This window comes from Syngnathus leptorhynchus, chromosome 4 (genome assembly GCF_054491065.1).
Source record: "Syngnathus leptorhynchus isolate UIUO chromosome 4, UIUO_Slep, whole genome shotgun sequence".
Lineage (NCBI taxonomy): Eukaryota > Metazoa > Chordata > Actinopteri > Syngnathiformes > Syngnathidae > Syngnathus > Syngnathus leptorhynchus.
The window spans coordinates 7,130,737-7,158,256 of record NC_141198.1 but is presented as its reverse complement, the minus strand read 5'-3'; the positions used below and the strand labels follow the sequence as shown (position 1 = coordinate 7,158,256).

Here is a 27,520-nt window from a genome sequence, read left to right as displayed (position 1 = left end):
TTGTAGGTAGTTCTCACTTTTTTTTCTAAGTAGTGGCGTTTGTTTAGAAGGCAGTGGAACAAATATTTAAGAGTTATATTTTAAGCCATTCTATTTGTCTATTTTGAGGTTTATTTACATGGGAACTACAAGCCCGCCAAATAAGACTGTGTTTTCAGCCATCTTAGCATATGAGGAATTTCTAAAGAGTACAAAATCGACAACATAACAGACACTTATTAAGTGGTACATAAAAGCATGTGGGCAGCTTGTTGCAAGCATGTATATTTATATCCATTTCCTTCTTGTCCTCTCGGGTTGCCTTACATCTTCCTGCTTGTGTTTTCATTGCGGTGAATGGCAGGATGTAATTACGCTGTGATTAAGATGCTCTCTCCGAGCCCAGCTTTGGCGCTGCGCTGTTTGAGGGTTGCCTGGTAATTGTTCATTGCTGATTTGCCTCTCTTTTTTTTCTCTTTATAACTCTTAAACTGCTTGATAAATTGTATTAAAGAATTTTGACAATAGACATTTCATCTGCTCATTTGTAGAACTGTAGATTAATTGCATTAATTTATATTATTTTACGTCGTTTGTCGCTTAGCTGTTGTGATTTACAGCTTTTTGATGTACTGACTTTATATTCCTCTAAGTCTTTATGATGACCTAGCAGATAAGTGAGTGGAGAATTTGTAGTAGAAAATAATTCTTCATGTGAAAGGCTACTCTGTATGTTGTTCATGAAGGAATGTCTGGTTTCCTATTCAGCAGGGTTTCATTGACATAGCAAAAGAGATGTTTAACCTTCACAATTATTTAAGTTCCTTTTTGACATTTAGCGTCCTTTCAAGCGTCTTTTTCCAGCCTTGCAGATTTGTCGACTGGTTTAATTGTGGTGTGTGCTTTTGAAGTGTGCGTCAATTTTGAGAGTTTTGAAAACGAGCCACTTTTATCAATGAAGAACGTTTTTTCCACTATTCCTACAAAAGAAGAGCAACAATATATTTTCCTTTTTGTCCGTCACAATAGATCTGATCTTTCAAGATTCAAGAGTTTTTTTTATTCGCCAAGGAATTTGACTTCGGTACATCACAGCCTCTGTTCAACATTTCGGTGACTAACAACACTCAGGACATGTGAAAAATGACAAATATTCTCAAACATCCCCTGATCTTCAACTCCCATGAGGGCAAGGAAAAACTTAAACTCCACCTAGGGGAAATGAGAAACCTTGAGAAGAGACCACAGATGGGAGGGAGCATCCCTCTTCCAGGATGACCAGGCCTGCAATGGATGCAAAGAGGACACATAGTACAAACAGTGTAGGCAATTCACAGAAAATCAAGATTTCAAGATACGTTATGCGTTAGATTTACTGTACTTCTAAAGGGTAGAATAATAAAACTAGATACACAGTGTGAAAACCAAAATGTAACCCACCTGCAATTTGGTAACAAGCTGTAAATGAGCCTCTATTAGACATTATCACTTGTTTTAACAATTATTCCAATGTTATTAGCATGACTCACACAGTCATGACTCTTGTCTGGTTTAGTCATGGTTTAGTTGAGCATCTTCCTTGTTAAAACAATTAGTGTTAACAGTTGTTGCCTTTTTCTTCTACCACTTGCCACCAACACCGTCTTGTTTTTTTCAAACACAATTTCCCGTCTCCTATTGTATCTACCAACTTCACTCCTTGTCACATTTTTACGAGTTGTTTTGTTAAGTGTTTGTTGAAGCTGAATGTACATTTGGACCCGGAAGCTGCGAACAAATTGCCTACATAGGGATCAATAAAGCTGTCGGAATCAGAATCTTTATCTCTTCGCAGCGATGCCAGTTTGTCAGTCAGTAGCTAATTACAGCTCATAGTTAATTGATGTTGTGATTACATTTAAAGAGATGTCTGTCACTCTTTCTGAGTGTATGCGCCATCATAGCCAAGTAAGGATTATTGCTTCAGTGTTTTGCGTGACAGCTTTGGCAGCTGTATAATACACTGTGGCCAAGATAATGGAGCACAGAGGGTAGTTATGCAATGCAGATTTTCTTCCTTTGCCATTGCCACTTCCATTTGCTGTCTCAATGACATTTGCTTGACAACTCAAGGAGAAGCTGCCACATTCACTTTTCTTGCTGAATTGAAGTGCTTTGTCACCATTCCTAGCTTTACTCATCAAAACTAAATGGATGTTGGGAAAGGGCAATATCAGATCATGTCTGACATCTGCCTTACAACCACTATAACCTCATAACTCGAGATGTCCCAATCAAGATTTTTTTGGATTGGAAGTTTTGACTTTTTCAAACTAGTTTAGATTTAGTGGAGCTGTATTACTATTCAATCCATTGCGGTACCTTTGTACAGTAATGGATAAATATATACCATTTTCAGTACCCTTTTAAAGATGTCAAATGTGTTGGGTTCAATTATTTTATTTAAAGAAGGTTCAAAATGTGTTTTTGTTTGATAAAGTGTATTCTAATTAATAGCCATCCTTATATTTGTTCACAAATAAAAAATACTCAAATTTCTTTATCTGTCAATTATTACTCTACTGCCTATTATTTAAATTTTAGCATTTGGGTAATGCTTTATTGATTTTGGACCAGTAAGACAATGTCAAATGAAATTTCAGTCACGCAATGAAGAATTATTCACATCTCAATTCACATTGACATCATACAGAAACAAAAGACAGATGGACTGACAATAGAGGCGTCAGATGTTGCATTTTACCTTTCCCAATGTGCTTGTAAGTTGGAGGCAAATTCTGTTGTAGCAACTTAATGATTTGACACCTCTGTGTAACCGCTAAAGGCGTATCTTCCAATATCTTCTTATTACACAGCACCCAGAGGGGTGGTACAGTTGTGGGAAGAGGAGCACCTTGTTATTAAGTGCTTATACAATAAACAATGTTTCAGGCCATGGTACACTAAATTGACAAGTCAATACTATTTTTAATCATGATAAAAATAGTGGCAATACACATTTGTAGCAGCTTAATTATTTTTTTAAAGTCTTTTAAAATGATATTCAATATTGCATTTTTCTGAAATGCTGCAGGTAACTCAAGCGTTAGGTGTTTACATGATATGTTTTTGACAGGCTTGGGCGCTTGCCAGCTCTAATAGTGAGTCATGAATCATTCAATTGTCTTTAAAAGTCAATGTAGCATCTGTGTGCTCACCAGGAGTGTGTGATAGTAATACAATGGACTATACAGTATATCGTGATGTGACATATATGTAAAATAGCCTTTGCAATAAAATCTGCAAAGACATGACAAGCTCTGTCATCCATGGTTAAATCTAGCATGTAAAATCATGCATTCTTTGGGAATGTCAATCCTTTTACTCACTGCATTGCTTATCCTCTCCAGTCAGCAATGACTGTTTTTAATCTGCTGGTTGCTCATGCATATATCAAAGAGAGTAAACTACATCTGCTTCCCTCCTGCAAACAGGCCACAGCTTATTTCAGAGCGGCCACTTTGTCAGTGTGTCTGAAATGAGGGCACACATCCTGGCACCAGCAGGATTTAAACCAAGCTGTGGAATGAGATCAAAATTACACACACACACACACACACACACACACACACACACACACACACACACACACACACACACACACACACACACACGCACACGCGCACACGCGCACACACGCACACACACACAAGGCCGGTCGCTGAGTCAATAAAGAAAACAGCCAGAGAACAAACAGTATTCTGTGCCAAGATACTGTTATCAATCCCAATTCCAAAACCTACTAAATAATCCCTGCATTACCGACATGCACTGTAGGTATGACTTGTGTTGCAGGTCTTCATTAATTTGACAAGATCACAGGTTATGGAATTGAGTGAGTTAATATTGAAGGCACTGTCGGTATTTGTATGACTTGTGTTGCAGGTCTTCATTAATGTGACCAGATCACAGGTTATGGAATTGAGTGAGTTAATAACAAGGAAAGCCTTCAAATAAGATTGCTTTAAAGAGATTTGATTCTATGACTTGGTAGAAATATATTATTTACTCTTCTTTTCTGGCTTTAGGTTTTGGAATATAATAAAGTTAGAAAGACATTTCTGAAGTTGATTCTATTGTTTATTTTTACCTGTAAGAACAGCCTGCTTTTACTCGTGGTGGGAATCTGTAACATTAACAGAATGTGCAAAATGATTATTTCACTGCCATTTGCCATAAACGTTAATAAAAGCACTAATATTTTGTACATTGTTGTGTTGAACTGCTCAATGTGCCATCAGAATAGTAAAAGCTTACTAACGCCAAGCTTGGAGCCAAAGCAAGATTCTATAGAGGTTCAGGTGGAGGACATTGATTGGATGTCTAATTGTCCCTTAGTATTTACATTTGGACATTCAAAATCCCGTAATAGCTACTTTGTTTTCAAGCCCCACAATAGCCGCATCATATGAGACTTATAATTGTCTGAAACATCCATTACAAGACAATCAGCTCAATAAGTACTTTGTAGAAAGGTAAACAGCTGAGCTGCCAGTGTCTCTTGCTTAGGTCAGTCAAGAGAAAATATTTTCCATCAGCAATAGATACTTTTACTCTGCTTAACCCTTCTCCTTGCCCAGTTCTGATAAAGCTACTATCTTTTTGCATCTATTAGCTTTGCTGAGCGAGTAGTGTAATAGACTCTCAACCCATGGGACAGCGGTTGCGTGAGTTTTATCCTTGGGGTGGACCATGCCGGATAACCTAACTCACATTACTTCAGATGCATTTGGTCTGTTCATGAATAACCTTCATATTTTCTTATTTTATTCAAAGGTGAGTACAATTATGAGATTTCACTGGGAGAGGAAATTGATCAACTCTAAAAAAGGCAAATTTATTTGATAAATGTGCTTTTTTGATCATCTCCATAACTGAAGATGCTAGTGATGTCCACTCAAAACATTCAAATCACAATCCAGAATTATTGCAGCACATTCACAATTCCCATGGCATCGCTTCAAGTCCCATGCCATTTGAACTTTGGGGCACACTATTTAACGAAATGTAAAATTATACAGTGCAACGTCTGGGGTTTTTGAACTTAAAATAGTTACCACTGTCATATTTCTCAGGTCTCTTTTGTCAAGTACCACATTATGAGTCGAGCACATCTCTTGAGCACATAGACAGCAACCAGAATACCATTTTAGTTATGGTGAATCAAAGAGGAGAGTATCCCAGCTTGCTACTTAATTGCTTCCTGGCAGCAGAGGAACGCTTATGCTGCGTACATAATTCCTCCTGTTTTCATTCATTTGCTTCAGGAGTTGATAAAACAATTCCCCTCCTGGATAATCGTACTGTATTTCCCCTCTCTGACTGCCAAGACATCCAGAGGAAAAGGAGGAACTCCCTCCTTCTCCCGACTCATCATAGACACGGCAAGGTTTTGTGTGCGTGTGTGTTGTGAACTGCTTTCCCCGGCGTTGCAATTTGCACAATAATGCAATGGTGTAAAACGGCTCCACATGCTGGCAGGCTCCACTGAATCAGTGACCATGTTTTTATGTTTGCGTGCGATTTGTGCAATGTCCCTCATGGGTCAAGCACATTAGCCTACGCATCACTTCCTATTTCTTTCAAATGCAAGGTAAACAAATATCAACTACATTAATCATTCTGTGAAATGGGCGTGTCAAAGATTTGTGACAATGATAGTGTTTTAGTTTTTCTTTGAACAAAACTACATGAAACATGGTTAATTTTTGATAATTATTCCATGCAATTGTGTCTCGTCATCTATTCAGTTAAAAGCACAAGCACTTTCACAATAGAAGAAAAACTGTCAAGTGAAAAAACCTTGAACATAACCATGACTCAGCCGTGTATTGTAGCTGTCAGTTTCCTTTCTTGTGTTGACTGATGAAATGAAATGTTTTATGACCGTTAGAACAAGCTTTTTTAGTAGCTGACAGTCATTATATAGCCTTTGGCATTGCCTTTATTGGCTCTATAGCCCATAAATGTAACTCAGGGTCATATACCTCTGAAAGCTTTCCTAAGCCACTATATCTGTCAAAAGGTTGGTTAAAACGTGTTGTAGTTTAGGTCTACCAAATATGTCAATCACAATCAACCACTTGACCGCAAAAGTGGTTTTGGTAGATTGCACAGAAATCAAACAAATTTGACCAACCATTCTGACTATTGCCTTTACTACCTGATTGATGTAGTGCAGGGCTCCAGTCTAATATTTATGTACTGGGTGCACACTAGCCCCTCATTTTTTAGGAGGAAGAAAAAGTAGTGGTCCTCGTGATGAAATGACACTGTATTGCTGATAAATACGACAATGTTTTCAACAATTCTACATCATGTAAATGCCAAGTATAAATTATACGGCTTCAATGCTAAAAATATAATGTCAACGTTTTGGCCGACGGTGCAAATATCAGCAAAGTGTATAGCAATTTGAATACAGTTTGTTCACGACTTAGGTGCAGGCAATGAGGGTTCACCCTATTAATTTGTCCGTACATCCACCCACCCCGCCCGCCTGTCTTACAAAATTAATAAAGTATTTACTTTGTCAGTTTTATTTAGCACATTTAAACACCAGCAGTTGCGACTAGAATAATGACATGTAATATAACAACAAGATGTCTGTGCTGCTCAATATCAAAATCTTTGTCACCTACATAACATATCTGGATGTTTTGCCTGGATGCTATGAATAATATTTTAGCTCGCAAAAAAATTGAGCGCTGAACAGCATCCTCATGTTTCATTCATTCTTGTATATTGTGCATACCGTCGACAGGCAATTATGGTCTGAAATGTGTTTCCACAAGTAAGTTTACCTTTGGAACAATGACAATATGAAAACAAAGTATGTTGTGACTATATGAAACAAAATGTACACCTAAATCTCGATTTTACACGGACTTTGTGGTCCAGAATTTGGGAATCCTGGGAACCCTGAAAGCGTGTTGTATAGAAAGATTTTTTTTTTTTAGAAAGGTATGTTTTTAGGCAGCCGAAGGGTCAAGGGTCACAACAAGCATGTTGTTTGACAGCCAAAGGTCTGTTTGGTGTCCATCACCGTGATTTCTCCACACACATCAAAGTCTCTTAACATTTTATTAAAAGAGAAGCAATACGCAGATGACAATATCAGGCGGATGGAGTAAGTCATTTTGTGAATTGGATGGACGCCACTTATTCTACTACTGTCCAGCCATGCTCTTTGACCTGTGAGTGACTGTGTGAATCAAAAGCAATCCTAGCGATCGTAAAACTATAATAAAACAGTCATATTATTTATCTAACGCCTTTAAATTGGTCACGCAAATTCATCAAATCACCAGCGTACGCGCTAGTCATCTAACTTCATACGGTCCTTCTAACGTCCACTTAAAGTACTACTTGAAAAAAATTGGGATCCATGACCAAACCGCGTTAGACACTTTTGAAGTGTGTAAAATCGAGGTTCAGGTGTATTTTGCTTGAAATGCTTTGGTAATAGCATTATTCATATTGTAATGTTATTTTAGTGAATCGCCCTGGAAGTAAGCTTGCATGGGCAGACTGTCCTGCGGTTGAAATACTGGTTTTTCTGCTGCTTGTGTTGTGGTGGGTCTGAGAGGCAGCCTGTCAAAGTCAATCAGCCCATGACTGTTGGCTAAAAGCAGACATCCTGACTGCATTGCAGTTCTTTCTCATGCATGCAGACACGCACGCAATCCTCCTGCACACATACGCATGCACACGCACGCACATGCACACACACATACACACACACACTGGAAAACATGCAGATGCTCATATACTACATGCACAAAGTCAGGAAAAAAAGAGCTGTGTGAACAGATTAATACCCGCCTGGCTAGTCATTAGCATATGGTTGATTACATTGACTGAACCTGCAAAGATACAATGATAGTCCTGTCTGATAGTGGAGAAAACCATTCAAATACACCGCTCCATTAAGCAAAACTCATTGTAACTAATGGGAGGATTTGACCAGAAGTCTCTCACTGTAAGTTCTTCCCACATTCGTCCCTGTATATTCTTACACGTTAAAACTTATTGATAGGCGTGAAGAAAATGCAGTGTGTGTTTATATACACACCGTATTTTTTTTTTTGCACCATAAGGCGCTTTGGATTAAAAGACTCAGTTGCGGGGCCTTTTCTGTACCTAATTCACACATAGGGCGCACCGCATTATAAGGCGCATGCATGCCATGACTTACGGTAAACAAAAAATACGGCACGGGAGCAAGACAGTGAATTTGGTTGTACTTTATTCGACTGTTTAACTATGTACTGTACTGTACTCACATTATTGTTGGTTGATACTCCGACGCAAATCCATCAAAGTCCACATTTTCTGCATCTGAATAAAAAGTTGGTCAAGTTCGCCATTAAACATTCCCTCTTGTCATTGTCTCGTCGTTGTCATGGTGCTCTTCACCAATGATCCCGGCTTTCCAGAAAGCTTGAATTGTGCCTCGTAAGTATCCCTCTTTGTTGACGCCATATTAGAGGGTCCTAATGCTGTTTGCTTTTCACAAACGAAAGTATTTATTAATTAATGGCGCCGCAGGTACGTAATCGTAGCATTGCATACAGTCATCTGATTGGTTAAACGCCCCGATCTACGTAAAACCCAATGTCCTCTGATTGGTTCATCAGGTCTACATATTAGCCTACATATTACATCCTTGTGTGGTGGCAGCCACAAATTTACAGATTTTGAAATTCGGGACACACAAAAGGCGCACCTTATTAAAAGGCATCTTTGGTTTTTGAGAAAATTTAAGGATTTTGAGTGTGTCTTATGGTGCAGGAAATACGGTAAACATCAATATATATATAAATACAGTGGAACCCCAAAAGTGAACTGCCTCGGAACTCAACATATTTGTTTTTCAACGCAAAATGTCAGGGAATCCTTGTCCTGGTTCTCGGACAAAGATTCGGAAACCTACCCGTCTCACGTGGCTATTATAAACAAAATAGAGTTTGTTCCACTTGCTGCTTGTCGGCGTTGGTTGGCGTTGTTGTTTGATGGGTTGAAGACCACTACCACTGTACTAGACAAAAAACATGGGTCCCAAGAAAGATGCGGGAGAAAAGCACAAGAGGAAAATGTCGAGAAGGATAGAGCTGAAAAAGGCGATCATAGACAAGTATGAAAGAGGGGTTTGTGTGATGGACTTGGCAAGTGCTGAGATTGACGATAAATTCATTTTTGAGGAATAAAAACCGCTAGTGTTGCTAAGGGGGTTATGTGGGGTTATCAGCCAGGTCCCAGTGGAAGAAACAAAGAAAGGAAAACACAGACAAAATGCAGCCACTGGATTTTTCTTATTGGAGGAGATCCCCCCTTCGTGTTTATAGATTCAGCGCCAAATCAAGGTAGATCAAGAAATGTAAATCAAGCTATGTAGATGTCAAATTTACAGTTTTACTGATGTTTTTCTAATTCCATATATATTGCATCTATAAAATGTGCATTTTTGCTCCGCAATTGTGTAATAAAAAAGGCAAGGGTAAATACTTGGTGGCTGAGAACGGAATATTTCATTTTCAGTTATTTCTAATGGAGAAAATTGCACAAATTAGCATTGACATCCGATGTTCTACCGTCTAGAAAAGTGTGGTGAGACAGATCTGGCCCCCGGGCCTTGAGTTTGACACCTCTAATATAAGGTAGTTTTCTGACTGTAAATGCAAGTATATGTACAAACTTTCACATACCTCACAAGAAATAGTAACATATATGTCATTCCTGCTCATAAGTTGAACAATGACGCAAAATAATTTAGACTGGAAGCTTCAATAATATGATGATAAATTTGGCAGTGAGATCAGAACAGTGCCAATTATGACCACAATTAATCACACATGCACCACGAATTGGTAAAGCAGCGCACTTAATCGCAGAATTTACGCTGTGGTTCAGTTGACACAATTCCGATTTTATGCTCCCAAGTAGCAGAACGGGTCAGATAGATCTCATGGCACTGTGTCAAATAACCAACCAACCAACCAACCAACCAACCAACCAACCAACCAACCAACCAACCAACCAACCAACCAACCAACCAACCAACCAACCAACCAACCAACCAACCAAAAAAAAAAAGTATTTGTGTAATGCAAATACACTTTGATTGAATTCAGGTCTCTTTCAAATCTGTAACAAATCTGATATGCATTGGATATCTTGTTAGACATCTGCAGTGTAAACAGACATATTGAATGTACATCATCAACGTGAGCCCGATGTCATCCAAATATGCCGATGCTGCATTGAATTGTAATAAATCACTAGAATAACACAGATATAGACTATTAATTATGATGTCATTGTGGTACATCAGAAGTGCACACACCATTAAATACAGTAAACAATCACCTAGTGTGGGCAGTAGGGTAATGCCACATTATGGAGTCCATCATCTTCATATATAATGAACATTGTGCCTTTGCATGATGAGCAGCAAGAGTGGCTAGTTCTTCTGCTTGTACAGCCATTTTGCGTGAAATGGAAACGAGTGACTTTAACCTAAGGCTGAATGTGCATGTGAATCTGCATGTAGTGCACGCACTCCATCAGGTAACCCTCTGCTCCAGAGGAAAAGAAAAACATCCCCCAGTGTCCTTCCAAAACATCTTGTTGTGTTGCCGTTAGTCAGCTACTAATTAGAATGCAAGTCAGGGAACACTGGCATCAGGGGAGATAACTCCTCTATCTAAATATCACCACAAGAAGTGGGGTGAGCAAGTTTATGCAGATCTACTGACAGTAATTATAAAATTAAGTGGCATATGAATAATGTTATTAATTACATTATCCATTACCAAACTTTGGCCAATTCTAGAGAATTATTCTTTCGAATCTGGGGTGCTTGTCAGTTAGCGTGATTTATGCGTTCCCCTTTGTCAAAAGATAAGACTTTTTTCATCTGCTTAAATATTTTATACTAATCACAAGATTCTGGTAAAACACTGAATTGACCGATTAGTTGGTTATAGTAACTTCTTTTTGCCGAATGTGAGAATCAACGTCGGCCTCAAAAAATCCAAACCAGTCGGGCACTAGTACTTCTAATACATAGACATTGAACTTTTGTTCATTGTGATTAGGATTGGGAAATTGTTACCAAAGTTGGGCCTGGGGGCCAATTGCGGCCCATGTTCAAATTTCCACCGACCTGCAGCCTCTGGTATAAAAGTCATAGGGTACGCACTTCTTGTCATCTTTTATACACATGTATAAAAAAGATATTTTAATTTTCACCGGAAGATGGCAGCAGACCTGTGTCTGTGCTTTCGGATACTTTCGGAAATACGTGCTAAAAATTCTCTGCCTCTCCGAATACGCTACTCAGTCAGGTGAGGCGTGAGAGTGATTTTCTGAACGCACCCTTCAGTGCATGTTTGTCCTTGTGTGGCCTTTTTCAGCCCATTTTGAAAATGGAGACTGTAGCAAAGGAAAGGGAAGTTGACACATGGATGCTTTCAAGACATGTGAAAATTGGCATATTTTCTTTTTACTGAAAGAAGAAACAACTGTGTCCGCCGCCTAATTTGCTGAGAGATTGTAATTGTTTTCAAGGAATTCAATATTAAGAGGCACGACCAGGGAAAACATGCAAATTACGACAAGGTGGAGTGACCACTTATCTTTTCAACATAATTACAACATGTTGTCAAACAGTATGCCAACAATTGGCTGTCATATTATATAGTCACATTGTGAAGCACAGGGAATTAAATGAAAATAAAAGTCCATTAGACGAAATGCATTTTTAATGATCCTTGTGGTGAAACTGGGTCATCACTGCTGCAGGAAAGAGGATAATGTTGTAGACAGGAACAAGACGAGTATTTATTCAACATGAAAGTAAATGCACGGTTTGAAGAGTAAACTGCATCATCCTCTAAAGAATGTAAATGTCAGGGGAGGTCTAGTAAAAACGAAATAAATAAATAAAACAAAAGAGACCGGTAATAGAAGTGTAACTGGTCTTATATTGCTTTGTGCTACCGTGATTGCCTTTCTCAGATATGTGAAAGATAGAGTGCAGTGCTGATAGTGCAGAACAGCTTGCAGTAAATCCTTATCATCCCTGAAGGGACATTTGCTTTATAGCAACCAAGCTGTACACACGGCTGAAATAGGTAACTGGTACAAAGTTGCACAAAATGAGCTCATTTTTTTATATTGGTGCATATGCCTTTATTAGTTAGACCATGAGTAAATTCCTCATTTGAACTTAATGCTAGAATAAACTTAATTGGACTCTCTCTCTCTCTCTCTCTCTAATCATAGGCTACACACACTTCATAAACGCACTTCTGCCATGCTTTGGAAGTAATGACATGAGCTCCCTTGATTGAAGATTTATAATTGTGAGAAGTGCCTCATGTTTCACAACTTGAAGGGTATTTGAGAGTTTATTGACATGTTTCTGTATGTGTTGTGTGAAGGTGGATATATGTGTTAACACTTCAGTAGAGGTGTCATAATTGAAACTGCTGAATCGAAAAGTCAATTATGGAATTAATCACCTTGTGTTTTAATAATAATCATGTAACCGTTTAAAGCGTTTGTTTAAAGATTATCCAAATTTTCAGATTTTGCGCTCTGAAAAGTAATAACTCGCAGATTTCTCTTGTCCTTCATGGAAGCAGACTGATTTATCCATTGTGTTTCATCAAAACAAAACACATGAATACATCCGTTTTTACTTTGGAAAACAATGACCATCAATGAGACAGTATGTTCACTTACTCATACAGAGTGCTACATTCATCTGTTCCCTACTTTTTAACTGATATGCATGACTTACTATACAAACAGACAATAAAAGTTTTTAGTTGTTACCTTGCTGACAGTTTCAACTGCTACAGTTTTCTTCAAAGCCGTCATCTGACATGTCATTTATCCATTGGGCGCTAACTTTAATAAATCCATTAAAGTCCGGCCCCTCCGCCTTTGGTGGTCTTCGGAGAAGGGAATCACAGGTGTGCAATAGGGTGTTGATGGTCCCGCTTACTCGCTTCCTGATCTCTTTGGCCTCCTTGATCCACCGCTTTAGTTTGTTGGATTCTGTTGTGTTGATTTTTCCCCAGTCGATGATATGGTTGTGTCTTCTGCAGTGGTCTGTGATGGCTGATTTTAGATTTTCCTGTTCTACTTTTTCTCTTAGTATCCATGTAAATCGGACAAAACATAATATACAGGCAGGTCATTCAACATAATGAGCTCAACTCCCTTATTTTACATCTTCATATTGCAATGATTAACAGTAAACAGATAAAGCTGTATTATTTACAGTACAATTTATTGTGAAGAAAGCCTAAAACTCAGGGAGTAGTCAGCTTCATTTAGCATTTTTGTTAATTTATTACAAATTAATCCAAGATCAGAGTGAATTTATTGTGTTTTAGTAATTTATATTTCAAAGTGACTCCCTTGCTTTTTGTTAGAAATAATAGACTTTCTTTAAAATTTTCTGTCAGTGGTTTAATAGTAAATGTATGCCTCGAATCTACGAGTGGTATCGATTACTTGGTATCGGTATTGGGCAGTACTCAAGAGTTGAGTAATCATACTGGTATTTGTCTGAAAAACAGTGCTATAGAACATCCCTAATTTAAGGCATATATGGAGGCTTGTCTTGTCCTTTGCACGTTACATTGACGCACACGTGCGCCCAACCATACACGGACACACACACACACACACACACACACACACACACACACACACACACACACACTCACACGCTCCCTCCCTCCTTCTCTCTTGGTACCATCTTGTATTCTATCCTTGAGCGCCCTTGTCAGTGTCAGAGTCAGCTGGTGCTATAGAGAAATGAAGCAAGGTCAACAGTTTATCTACCCTCTTTATAAATAATGTGACTCACAAACTGACACAATTGTGGTTGGAGGGGTAAAAGTGCTAGAATAGCGTATTTTGCCTGAACTTATTCTCAGCATTATTTTGTTTAATTCAGTCTTCTTGTATTATGTAGTTCAAATCCATTATTCTTGTATATTTTTAAGCTGTTTAATGTAATTATACTTCCACACATCTTGTTTCAGGAAGGTATTAGAATCAAATTTCACATTTACTGCAACATTGCACAGGGCACAATGCTTCTGAACCTGAATTGAACTAATGGAGAAATAAAAAAAGAAAATCAGTTGGTTACTTACCCTATGTGTGGACTCCCACCTATGTCAATGTGCTAATTTGGATTGTTTGTTTGAGGCTTTCATACAAGATTGCATTGCATTGCATTATATTCAAATTAACAAGACGATATATAGGAAGAGGCATGTTGCTACAGAAATAGGACGTGGACAATAATCATATAGAAATTATGGAAGTCAAGACTTGCTTGAATGAACAGGCATGGGCTGCTCATATATTTTTATTGGCCACAAGCTTTGCAATTTATCCACTACTACATGTAAAATTATAAATATAGTCACCTTCTGTTGTAAAACACAATATATGAGCAACGCACTATGTACTTTACTTTATGGCTTGAATGTAAACAGCTGTCTCGCAACCACTCCCTGAATCAGAAGTGGATTTCTTGTGTCTATAGTCTTCAGCTGCGGCTGCATGTGTGTCTCGCTGGTTTCCTCTCTGAGAGATAATTGTCATTGGCTGGCTTTAGCTAAAGCGGTTGATGGATGGATGGATGGATGGATGGATGGATGGATGGATGGATGGATGGATGGATGGATGGACGGTTGGATGAACGGTTGGATGGACGGTTGGATGGACGGTTGGATAGATGGATCGATGGATGGATGGATGAATGGATGAATGGATGGATGGATGGATGGATGGATGGATGGATGGATGGATGGATGGATGGATGGATGGATGGATGGATGGATGGACGGATGGACAGTTGGATGGATGGCTGGAAGGATGAATGGCTTTAGTTGTTTATCAATACCAAACCTATAAGGGCAATAGCTGGTTGGGCTAAGCTTTACACACAACACAAGCGTGGAAAGTTCACGTGATTGATAGCCTGATTTTGAGTATTAAGTTCAATTCTTAATTTTTAATACGATAACGATATATTGCCCAACCCTACTACAGGTTACATATTATTGTATATGTTCCTTTTTGAGTTTTGCAGAGCACTGCTTGGTGCAATGGAGAGAAAGCCCAGGATACGTCAACTGTGATACTGAGCAGCTCATGTGAGTGGTGCGGTGTAGGGTTGGGGGCAGGTGATTTCCTGTGGAGGCCAGTCAGCTCAGGGTGAATACTATAGTGTTGTGTTACAATGCAATGCAGCACTGCACTTTTATCTGCAGCACTGATTCTGTCAGGAAATCACATGCAAGTGTAATTACTAAAGGTGTGTATGATGTGGGTAGTAACTAGTCACAATATAAGCACAAACAAATATACTAGAAACAGAATCCTCCCAAGATTTTTCTTTATTCTTCCTGTTTCCAAAGAAGGTATAAAACATTTTTCTCAAACAACTTCCACGGAAGTAATAGAAATACAGTTTTACAATGTAGAAACATGTGCTTCCCCTTGGAAAATGACCATCTGCACTCCATTATCCCCTCACAGGAACCAGCAAGTTTGGGTAAACTTTAACATTTTTTTCAAACATTTGCGGGCTTTGAAAAAAATACTTATTTACAATAATTTTGTACTGTATTGGATGGTTTTAGGCCACAAAAACGGACATTTGGGTATAATGGACAACTCAAACACCCATTAAGTGTGTGAAATCACTCTGCCACTGTACTTCTCCCGGACCTCTCTGATGCTGTGAAGGATGATGGTTACTCACACCCTCACAAATAGAGTACAAGTCTAAACCGGCGTCAAATACAAGTGTCACCTTTGTTTCCACGTGTCATCATCTGCAATTTTTTTTAAACTACAATTACATTTACAATCTCACACAGATTCTACATGCTGTCTAGTTTGTGTATTCACTTGAGACTGAGTAGCATGCTTTTTTTAGTCCTTGGCGCCGTTTCCTGCTACATTTGAAGTAATGCACTTGAGATGATGTTTTCTTGCAGATTTATCCAAACCAGTGGCTTTTGAGGTGTTTTTCAGTGGCTAGCGTCAACTGTGTCATGTATTCATAGCAGGTTTGGTGTAACACATCCCTCAATTTGTCATTGTGAGTCTGCAGCAGCTCAGTCAAAGCTGCATTTTAAAGTGCTGGATGCAGTTTGTCTCATCTGATGCTCATGACTAAGAAACATATTCAAAAGCTCGATGAAGCAAAGCTGTCACTTGCTTCATTTTGTGTTTGGGTAATGCACAAAAAGGTCTCGGAGTAAGACCATCTACTTTCAGCTTTTTGGAAAGGTGTAGAATGGTGAATTATGTGCCTCTATAATTTTTGCAACACTAGCTCAGCAATATTACAAAACTATACTGTGGTCGCTGAAACAAGGAGTGGAAACATAACACGAAACTCAAATGTAGTGCATGATTCTATTCATTTGGTAGAAAATGGTTGTGTGCTCGGGTCAAATCCATTATTAGCAAACCCAAATTAGTTATCTTACCATTCTGAGAGTTAGGGCTTTTCTATTGCTCACTGACAATCAATAGGGCTTATTGAATTACAATTTCTAACGACGTAGACATTTAATGGCTGCAATAAATCAGTGTAAATAATGTCTTTTTTTTGTGAAATACATTATGCATAAATAAGAGTAATCTTTAAATCAGAGCGGACCACCCAGTTAGAGAAACAGGTCAGTCAAAGCCAAGTTGTGATCTGTGAATGGTGTCAGGGAGCCCTGCTGCTCGGTTGCTTTCCCTCCAGCCCAACATCTGCTCAGCGCAGGAAGCATTTGGAGAATAATTAAGAGGACCCGCTTCAAATAGTGCATGAATAGCAATTTCAAATGTGAACAAGTTGACGGTTAGTCATCTTGTTCAACACTGAAAGGCGTCTGATTGTTTTCTTTTTAATTGGGCTCCATTTGTGAAGACAGTATTAGTTCAATGTCAGTGGGTTGTGCCTCACACTGAGAAAATGATATAGCCTGATATATTCATCAAAGCTTTTTCCTCTAACGTTTGTGGTCAAAGGAAGTATAATACTTTTATTTTCAGAATATTGTGAGGTCACGATCACTTCCTTTAACACCTGAAAGCTGAAACCATTCATTGGCTTTATGAATTTCCTGTAAAAATTCATTGAAGTAAGATGGTGGTTTTTCACTCTGTATTGGTCTTGGCCTAACTGCAGAAATTTATCTTGATGGGTTTTGGTTGTGCTAAGACTGTCCAATTACTGCAGTGCTTGTGTTTCGAATAAAGTCCGGCCAGCAAGCATCGCTTCAGCTTTCCTCCTTTGTGGGACACCGATCACAGAATAGAGGGCCAGCTGTTTTCTTCCTGCCAAGTCATGTGCAAGTCACAAAGCTGCAGCAGGACTTGAAAGAGAGAGCAATAATCAATTTTATAGTTTCCCTCTGAAAGCGTTGTTTTGTTTTCTCGGCCTGACAATTTAGGACCGAGGGGCCAGCAGTTGTGTTTGCTGTTTAAATGGAATACACTGCGCTTTATTGTCCCAAACCCCATGCTGTCTAGTATAAAAGTCAATGATGGGATTTCTTTTTAAGAGCCCCAAATTTGGAGTCACATTATATTTGCTGCTGTTTTGGCAAGTCAATGAAGTTTTATTTAACAGCTGTTATTCAAGGGTAAGATGCTCTCCTGAATGTGAATTTTCTACAGTATATTGTTCCAGTAGGGTACTAAACAGAATCTAGATCTATTTTCTGGAGGTGATATCTGCAAGTGTTTATGGCTTCCACAATTGCCTTTTGTTGGAGAACACGGGTTGATTTGTTGTGAAACTTCAAAGTCTTTTGTTCAAGCCAGGAAGCTCAAAGCACTGCTACATTTGTGACTGCTCGTCTACTTTACAGGAAAACGGTCTGCCTGCTACATACCAAAAATAAGCCTTTGCTTATTTAACCTCCTACATGTCCGCCTCTCGTAATTTGTCATTTGGATAACTTTTTTGGCATGATGCATACTGTCTTTTCCTGCGGTGATTGCCCAACCAATCTCTACTTGACAAAATTAATGAACTCTAAAATGACTGATCTTCCTTGTAGTCTTTAAATACATGCCTATTATATTAACATTGTTTTACTGAGAAACAAATGCAACTACCATGCAAAAATAAATGCTTCTTTCCAGGGCTACAATCACAACACAGTCATTGACAAATTGAGAGCGATTAAACATATTTACCACGGCAATGCCTTGTGTGCACGATGTGTTCAGTGACCTTTGACCAATTGCCTTCATTTAATTACTGTGATCACTCATGCATTGTCTAGGGTATGATGATACAGTGTTCCCCAGGGAGCTGGTTCTGGATCATGTAGGTCGCTGTCTCAATGATGCTCCTCCTCAACCTTTCCTCTCTGCCAGTCATACTCAATTGGTGGCCCTGGGATGCATCTGGTGGGCCACCAGCTGCTTATTTGTAGGCCCTGCTCAGAGCTTTCAAGTTAAGTCCCAAGTGAGATTTTATATGGCACCCTCTTCCATAGACAATTGACTTTATGTATGCTTATGAAAGAAGTTGAATATTTAACATTGCCCTTAATTTATAAGTAACGCCATTTCAAATATTAGATGGCTGTTTTGTTATTGTCAAACAAATCGTGCAAGAGACTTGCCTACTGAAATTAGGAAGACTGAAAAGAGCTGTAAGAAAAAGAACTTTAGCAACGTCATAGCAAGGCTTGTTTTTCAATTTCCAAGTGTAGGATTGCTCGTCCTTATTCACTAGAGACAGCAACACTGCGGAGGGATGGCTTTTCAACACAAACATACCTGATATTGGTGTGCGAGTGGAAATCTTGAAATGGCATGACAATTGTGCCAAAAATAAATGCGCGTTGCTGCCGATTCACAAATACACATTCGACAATTCACCGGCAGAACTGAATATTTGGTAATGATAGAGGCACAATAAACAATAAAAACACATGAAAATCAGGCTATTTGTGTATCTGAAAAAAAACATGAATACCTCCAAAATATTTGGGGATTTGAAAAACATGGGAAAATCGCAAATGTATTTGTGTGAATGATTTTGACACAAATCTTGTCTTAACGTTGTTAGTAAACCATAAATGCAAAACCAGGGAAGCCTTCAACAGTGGTGCATTAAATATTATATATAGACTTGGTTGTTGAAATATTGTGTATTCCTCTCCATTGCTTTCTGTCAATAGTTTAAAATGTATAGAAAAAAAAGGACATTATGTCCTAGTTCTGCACAGTAAAGATGAATAACAATGAGGCAGACATTGAGACAGAGCCAAAAAGATGAAGAAATGAAAGTAGAGAGCACCACAGAGACAGCCAGAGGACTTGGAAGACACTGTTTTTTTGTTGTTGCAGTTCTTTTTTTTTTTTTTAGACAGGACACAGAATAGGAAAGAGAGATGGAGATTCTGAGCGTGAAAAGGATGAGCGTGAGATACAAGGAGTGTGTGAGACAGAGACAGAAAACACACAGGTATGTGCTGGATAACATAATATTTCATTCATACAAATGCCAACAGTGTGCATTTCTAAACAAGAAAATTTCCTCTAAATCATTGCAGGAATAAATTCATTGAATGTGTTGACATTACTTTTATATATATATATATATATATATATATATATATATATATATATATATATATATATATATATATATATATATATATATATATATATATATATATATATATATATATATATATATATATATATATATATATATATGTTGTTAAAATCACCGCACTGGCTGTGGCACAGCTGTGGAGGGTGGGAGTGTCACTCACACAAGACACGTAAAATCCGTGTGGAAGGCGGCCTCCAAGTGTCCACCTCACAGATCTCTGATGACTTGCTCCAAGCACAAAAATAGAGTCCATAATCATTTGGCAGACAGGTGTGTGCAGCTCTTCTTCAAAGCTCCTCTAACGCAATAAATATATTAAGTCAGTCCATCATGTCTTCAAGCAATGGATAATCGCTATTTGCAACATGGTTCGGTCTCTCTACATTTTTACACTAAGCTTGTGTGTGCAATTGACTCTACTCACTATTCTATGTTCAGATGGAACCTAATCTCTGGACAAGCATCCAAGACAGCCAAAAGGCAATACTACATTCATGCCAGTTGGATTAGCTGTAAAATCTATCATGGTTCAAGAAGCTCTGCAGACTACTCTACATACATCTCCTACGATAGCTATCGGGGGTTCATAATTTGTGTGTCATCTACACTACAATTTGAATTGCTATCTCACATTTATTTTAAAATGTGCATACAACAACTCACTTTGTTTCCCCCAAGACTGTTTTTTGTAAATTATTCACCATGTTTGTGTAGAACATACACAGCTTTCAGGCATCCACAAACTTTATTAATGAGGCAACAGAGCTGTATAATGGACTGACAAATGTTGGTTGAAAAAAGTTTATCATTTGTGGTTGTTGTGGGTAGTCAACACGTGGAGAGATTTTTATCAAGACTTTTCCTAATATTTTATTCAGTGCAACAATTTTAAAGTTTTCATTTCCATTTTAGCTACTGCCTCTTTTTTCCCTGCATTGCAGGCTATTGTGTTTTCTTAACTGCATCGTACAAGTACAAATGGAGAAATATCCTGCAGCTGTTGGAAGCTCAAAAATGTCAACAACAAACAGCAAATGTTGTTGCACAGCAAAGCCTTGGTTTTGACAGCGGTTGGAAATTAAGATAATTTGTGTGTCTTTAGCTCTCAGACATACAAAAGCCAACAATACGTACTTGTTTGAAATTTTATTGAAAGTGACTAATACATGACCCTCTCACACAGTCATAAGAAATGCACTAACATTGTGCTACGATAAAATCTTGTGTTCAGTTTCAGTTTTGTTTCAGATGATAACCATCAGGACTGACAGTTTACTGCCACCATGCAAGTGCTAAAATAGGTGGTTCATTAAATTTGAGGGGTAATTTTGTTGTAAAAAATGGGGGAAAAATTTTTCATTTATTTGATAACTTAGGAAACTTAGGAAAAGCTCTCTTAGGTGCAAGGGCATCACTGTAAAAACTGTAAAAACAAACAAACAAGACTTGTTTTAATCATTTTATAGTGTAAAAGTTAGACTCAATCGACTTGACGCTCTGCTTCATATCGGTTTGATGTGCAGTCAGAGATGGTTTTCTCACTGTTCACTATATCTTTAAAAACACCACATTAAATTTCATCCTTGACTGCCTACATCTGGAGGGCTTTCATCTCCTTTAGCAAAGATACATTAGCTGGGCTGTTATGAGCTTGAGCGTGAATAGGATATGATTTTGGAATGGCTTGTGGAAATGAAGACGGCGGATGTGGATTAGATGGTTGGGTTCAAGTCAGTTTCTTATAATAAATCTATCACATGAGAAATGTATAATTTGATGTACTGATGATATAATTCAAACCAGCTAGGAAGATCTGGATGGTATGGGTGTATGTTTTACTCATTTGTTTCCTAATATGCACTTTTTAGCCATATACGTATATGTAACTACTCCATTTACGGTTAGGAATGTCTTCAGCAGACTTTTTAGTTTTGTAGCACACAACATCTTTCTCACAGTTGGTGCCTTTTCCATTGGCTCACAGCTACATGCTTCTGTACTCCAGTGAATGATTCTGGAAGTGACCAATAATACCTCTGTTCTGTTCTGATTTTTAGGCTCTTGGTTTTGAGTTGTACTCTTCCGAGCGGCAAGCCATCAAAATGCTTAAATGAGAGGAATGAGCATGGAACCAATGCAAAATGACATTTGGAAGCGCAGCACGAAACGTGTTTGTTTATACATCGTGGCTTGCTGCTATGACAGAAGCTTCACTCTGCACAGATTAGGACCAGATTGAATTATCTGTGGGCGGAATGGAGAGAAGCTTTCAGCAGTTTGTTAGACACAAGGGTACATGTAGTAAGTGTTAGACATTTGAACGGCGAATAATAATGAAGCGCGTACAGCGTGTTAAAGAGGCTTCAGTATGTTCTGCAAAGCACATTTTTCCATCATCACCCCGTTGTCCTGTCTACAACAAAAACAGGAAATGCTAGACAATGTCTGGAATTTGGATACTGACTCCTTTTTGTCTCTATCGTAAATAAAAGCAACAAGAGCTGGAGTGATTATTGATTATTAAATAGAGGTATCTTTTTCAAATCTACTGTTCTGTATCTTTTATTACTGCATCCAAATAGTTCAAAGGTTGAAAGGGAACATGTAGCAGCTGGAATTGATTTCTCCTGCATTATCCATGTTCTCTTCTCCAGTATGTTCTCATGCTTGGGAGTTACAGTCTTTCTGGCACTGAACCACTCTGGCTCCCTCCTGTAATAAATATTGCAGTCTCTTGCCAGCCTAAGCAAGACCTAGTCATGATATTGCACGACTTTTAGCACAAGAAGACCTTCCGCTTTCTGACTCTTTGGTGGTGTAGTAAAGTGACAAAGGTGTAATTGCTGGGGAGGGGGGTCTCCTATGTGCAATAGAAAATTCCTTTGACAGAATAATCTTGTTTGGGGAGAAATAACTTTTGGTAACCATTGTAGGTTCCTGACTGAGGTTTCTTTTGAGAAAGGGAAGTAAAGCTTGTTGAAACATTAAGATAAACGATGTGCATTGTACACAAACAGCTCAAGTTCCTGCCAGACTTATGGTACGATCAAAAGAATGCTCCTGGTCCATCACTCCATCTTAATCATGTCATCCAAGTTGGTCAGTGTTGTTTTGATATTCCTTAGTGTGGCTCAGAGGATATAGTATGCCCAATACGTACAGTACACCACACAGCTATTTGTTTTGAGTATGTATCAATAAAAGGTGGTACAGTCCAGAGTGTAAGAAAAGAAAAACTGTGGGGATGGGTCTGAAAATAAGTATATCCCACAACCCTTGACACATAATCCATAGCTGATGGTACAATATGTTAGTATACCGCAACAGGACATCAAATGTGACATTCCATCCGATGCACATGGTAGCCTATACCATGTAGTACCGGTACGACTGTCGGCATCACATTCAAGTCACAATAAGGCAAATAGAACAGTGACTATAACATGGCAATAATGAGCCAGCTAAAAAAAAAAGATTAGGTCATCATAAATACTGTCCAAAGGCATTAACTCCAAGAGGGTATTTATTCGTGAGTTTTTTTTTGTTTTTTTTTGCGATGCGATTGTATGAACAACAAATGAGGTTAATGCACAGCATATAAGCGTATCAGCGACACTGCTCAGGGGTAGCGTCTTACAGAAATAGGCATTTATGGTGCACTGCTGTATGAGCATGGCTGTCAGCAGTATTCCACATTTCACAATATTATAACGTTCCCAAAAACAGTGTACATGACATCTCAATAGGCTTGTGTGAGCTCAGTAAAATTGTGCTTTTATTGCTTATAAAGAACAGTTCTCTTCTCAATCCCTTCTCGCTACAATTTCTGTTTTCAGCTAATGCAGTCTTGAGTAGTTACTTAAGTCCCATTGTGCTTTGCTTTTGTTCATTTAAAGTATATTGGCTGTCTGGTGTATTTATTGTATGCTGTCAGGGTGAAGTACTGATTAGGTCACTACAAAGAATCACCTCTATCTCAAAAGAGAAAACAATTAACAGGCGTCTGCTGTGCAAGCTTGTCACCCCAATGTAAAATGTTTTTCCCATCAGTCCACATATGGCCCCCACTACTACAATTAAGTACCTGATATAAAGTGTGCTGTTAGCTGTTGAAACATATAAGCAGTTGGCTGAATAAGAAGAGCAACAGACTGCGTTATTGGATACACAGCTGGAAGCGCTGAGAGTCTCTCATTTGTAGTGCAATGATGGGAACATAAACAACATTGTAATCTCTCCAACTGCAGTGATGTAATCAGTGGTAAAAACAGGGATTAAGCCTGCATTGCTGATGCAATATGGCTAGTTTCAATGATAGCACTTTGTAGACAAGATCCCTTGCTGTAGCCTACGTATATGCGTGATGTCATCATCTGTGTCACGAGGGGTGTCCAAAGTTTTCCAGCAAGGGCTGCAGGCTGAAAAATCAAAGGCTTCTGCTTAGACTGTCTTCATGTTTAGTTTATTAAACATGATCATTCTAATAAAACTGTGTCAATTTCAGCCACATCTAATATTGTAATAATGTGTCATTCAAAAGCTAATTTTAATGTCATGTTTATTATTGAGGTTAAAACGTAGGGCCGACTTTAGCGTCACCCCAAAAACCAAATGTTTTTTGGAGTGACTATAAATGTTCAATTTAATAATGAAGTGTGCCCAGAGTTCTTTGGTAAAAAAAAAAAAACAAAAAAAAAAAACATTGAAATAAAATATTTGCAATGGTGTTGCATCTGTGGGTACTTATTTGAAACAGACCTAAAGATTAGAATTAGACCTCCATTCTGAGGCCTCAAACCTTAATTTTCTTCTTCTTCCCCGTTTGACACAGGCAATTTTGTTTTTAGCCACAAATCCCTATCTAATGTTTCAAAGTCTCTGAGCACATTGTCAATAATGCATATTCCGTCACTTATTTAGAAATGCTCACGTTTGTCATGCTCGAAAAAAAAATCCTGGAAATTCCACATGCCAATGACAAAACCTAAACAAGACGCATCTTCCCCATAGAACTGCGCAACTACCCTTCCGGCTCTAGTAATTGAAACGTGGTAATGCCCCCTTAGCTTAAATGGGTTAAAGTATCCTATTTACACTGATCGATTATTGTGAGGATGTTGATTGGAGAGGTTGGCTGCATGGCCAATTTGTGATTGGTTGTGCAAGGGTCCATTTAGCAGTGTGGACAAATAGCCAAGCCCCTCGTTAATATTTTTCTTATGACCAACGGTGGCTCCTGAAGCGGTTGTTGTTGAGTGAAAAGGCCCCCCAACCTTAATGTGCTTGTATTTCTATGATGGTGGATTGCAAAGGTTGGGAAGATCACAGAAAAGATAAGTGCTACTTACCAGTCATTCCAACAAGATAATTAAATTCACCCAGAGACATAGTCTATAAATAATCTCTTTCTGTTTCTTCACGGCTGGTTTAAGCGCCGGTGCTGAGCTTTAACAAGGCCGCTTTTGTCCTAGATAAAGCTTTCAGACAGTAACCATCAGTGCGATGTAAGATCGCTGCCTGCCTGAGCATAGAACGCTGCCGCAGGGGCATTTTTATCAGTCCACCAGCAATCACATATATACCCACAGAGATAGATGGGCTTCTCAGTGCTCTCTGTGGGATGTCCCTCACCCGAGATGGATGCCGTCTCTCTTCTGACTGGCAGCTTGGCAGAAAAATAAAAGGAAAAATAAACAAAACAAAACGGCTACTGACAGACACTTGCCTGCAATACATTGTCATCTTGAAACCTGGCCTTCAAAGTTGCAAAGATTGACACAATCAAGGAAAAGGCTGAAGGAATACTGCCATGGACACAATGCACACATGAATAAACATGTACACGATTCTGCACACATGAGCACACGTGTAATATTTATTTTTCTAAGACAATGGACGTTTGAACAAAGTCAGGGTGATAAATTAACACAATATCATGTTGCCTTTAAACAGCCTGTGGAAGAAATGTGTTTTAAAGACGGGAACATATTTGGTAACAATACACACCGTTATCTCAAAGGTGTGTATTATTTCTTCCATTCTAGCTAGTGACAGTGGTCCTTATAGACATGACATTTGTAAACTGATACATATAATGGAGTTTGGGAATTGGTCCATTAAGTTGTCATTTTCATCAGGGTTCAGGATAAAACTGATGTAATGGAGTGTGGTTTTTGAAATGGACTCTTAACTTTAACGTTGTTACACATAATCATCCACATCTGTCAAAACATTACGTATTATTACTAGGCGCATGTATCAAATGGGAAGTCCTGACCTAAACTGTGACGCCTTATGACGCCTTACAGTAATTTCATCATTTCCATTTGAATATTAAAAATACATGACATTTTACTGGTTCATTAGTTCAGGATGCTACATATTTGTCCCAATTAAGGTTGATAATTCTGGCACATTAGACAAGCAATTCTGTTGAGACTTGATGTTTTGAAAGAGGGTAGAAAATACCAAACATCTTAACCATGCATGGGAACTGAATGCCCCAACACACCCACACCGTTGCCACAAATGCATATGAAGGTATCTGGGCTCATCTTAACCTGTAACTTTCCTTTACACCACCACTTGGTGCAAATGCAAATCACAAACTGGTTATGGAAATGGAAACGGAAATTTGGAAAATATCAAAAAAAACATTTTACGCTCGGGTGAGGTGGTTTTTGAGACGTACAAATATAGAAAAAGTGTAATGGAAGTACATGCTATTGTTTATTGTTATCATAGTTTGCAGTGGTATGGAACTGCAGATCATGTTGATTTGTTTCAGTAATTCTATTTATTTGCTATTTTACTGCTGCATTGGAGGAGCAGCATATTAGGAACCCCTCTCACCCCTGCATCTACAGAACTTTAGGATGCTGCCATAATTAGAAATGTTTTATCGTTTTACCATAATCCATTTGAACTGTTGATTGTGACTGGCAGATGAATCAAGGTTTTAAGTCTGTGTCTATCCATCTATAAGGCAATTGCTCTCTCACAAACTCAGTGAGTCTTGTTGGCATCTGACTGGATTTATTGTGTGTTTTGTTGGGCCATTACTCAGGCCACGGCAATCACAGACACACCAGATTCAGTGATTCAGGCTTTTTTGAAGGAAGACATAAAGCTATGATGTATATATCGCTTACCCAGCAGAAATAAGATAACATTTGAAGAGAAAGAGTCTGGAGAATAGAGGATTGTTTGCTTAAACGACAGTCAAGTTATTATGATTTGAGGTAAATGCTACACTAATGTCAAGTCTATCTGAACTTATAAACTGAGTCAGCTCGTAAAAGAGCAGACATTATTATAGGGCTCTCAAAGCGGACGAGACTATCTGCTTTGATTGTCATTTGTTAGCACCATTAGGCATAGGCATAAAGTTAAGGTAACCAGTAATGAAATCGTACTGGCCAAGAGAGTAGGTACACCCACACAATCTAATGACACTCGGTATAATAACAGGACAATGAATTATGCCTAAATGAAGCTAATACACATGCGTGCACACATCTACACACACACACACACACACACACACACACACACACACACACACACACACACACACACACACACACACACACACACTCACACTGGTTAAAAATGACATAATGACCTGTGGCACAAAAAAGGATGAGGAAAAGCCATCTCAAATAGCCATCTACACAAGGAGCAAATCACAGACCGTAGCCACAGAACATGGACGCAAAGCCCCTCACGACCACTGAGGTAGAACCATGGCCACGGCCCATTACAGCTCCCAATACAGAGCACACCCTCTGAGGAAACATTCAAAGCTAATTCAATAATATG

General features: G+C 38.5%; 1 protein-coding gene across 9 annotated transcripts in view; it reads left to right on the top strand.

Moving 5' to 3' along the window:
• fbrsl1 (fibrosin-like 1) overlaps window positions 1-27,520 on the top strand; it is a 227,704-nt gene that overhangs the window by 7,427 nt on the left and 192,757 nt on the right. For 7 of the 9 annotated variants that reach the window (XM_085910590.1, XM_085910591.1, XM_085910593.1 and 4 more), the window contains exon 2: window positions 19,448-19,546. The exons of the other annotated variants lie outside the window; for them this stretch is intronic. In XM_085910590.1, coding sequence (XP_085766716.1) covers window positions 19,448-19,546 — 99 coding nt within the window. The remainder of the gene's footprint in view (window positions 1-19,447; window positions 19,547-27,520) is intronic. 9 annotated transcript variants of the gene reach the window in all.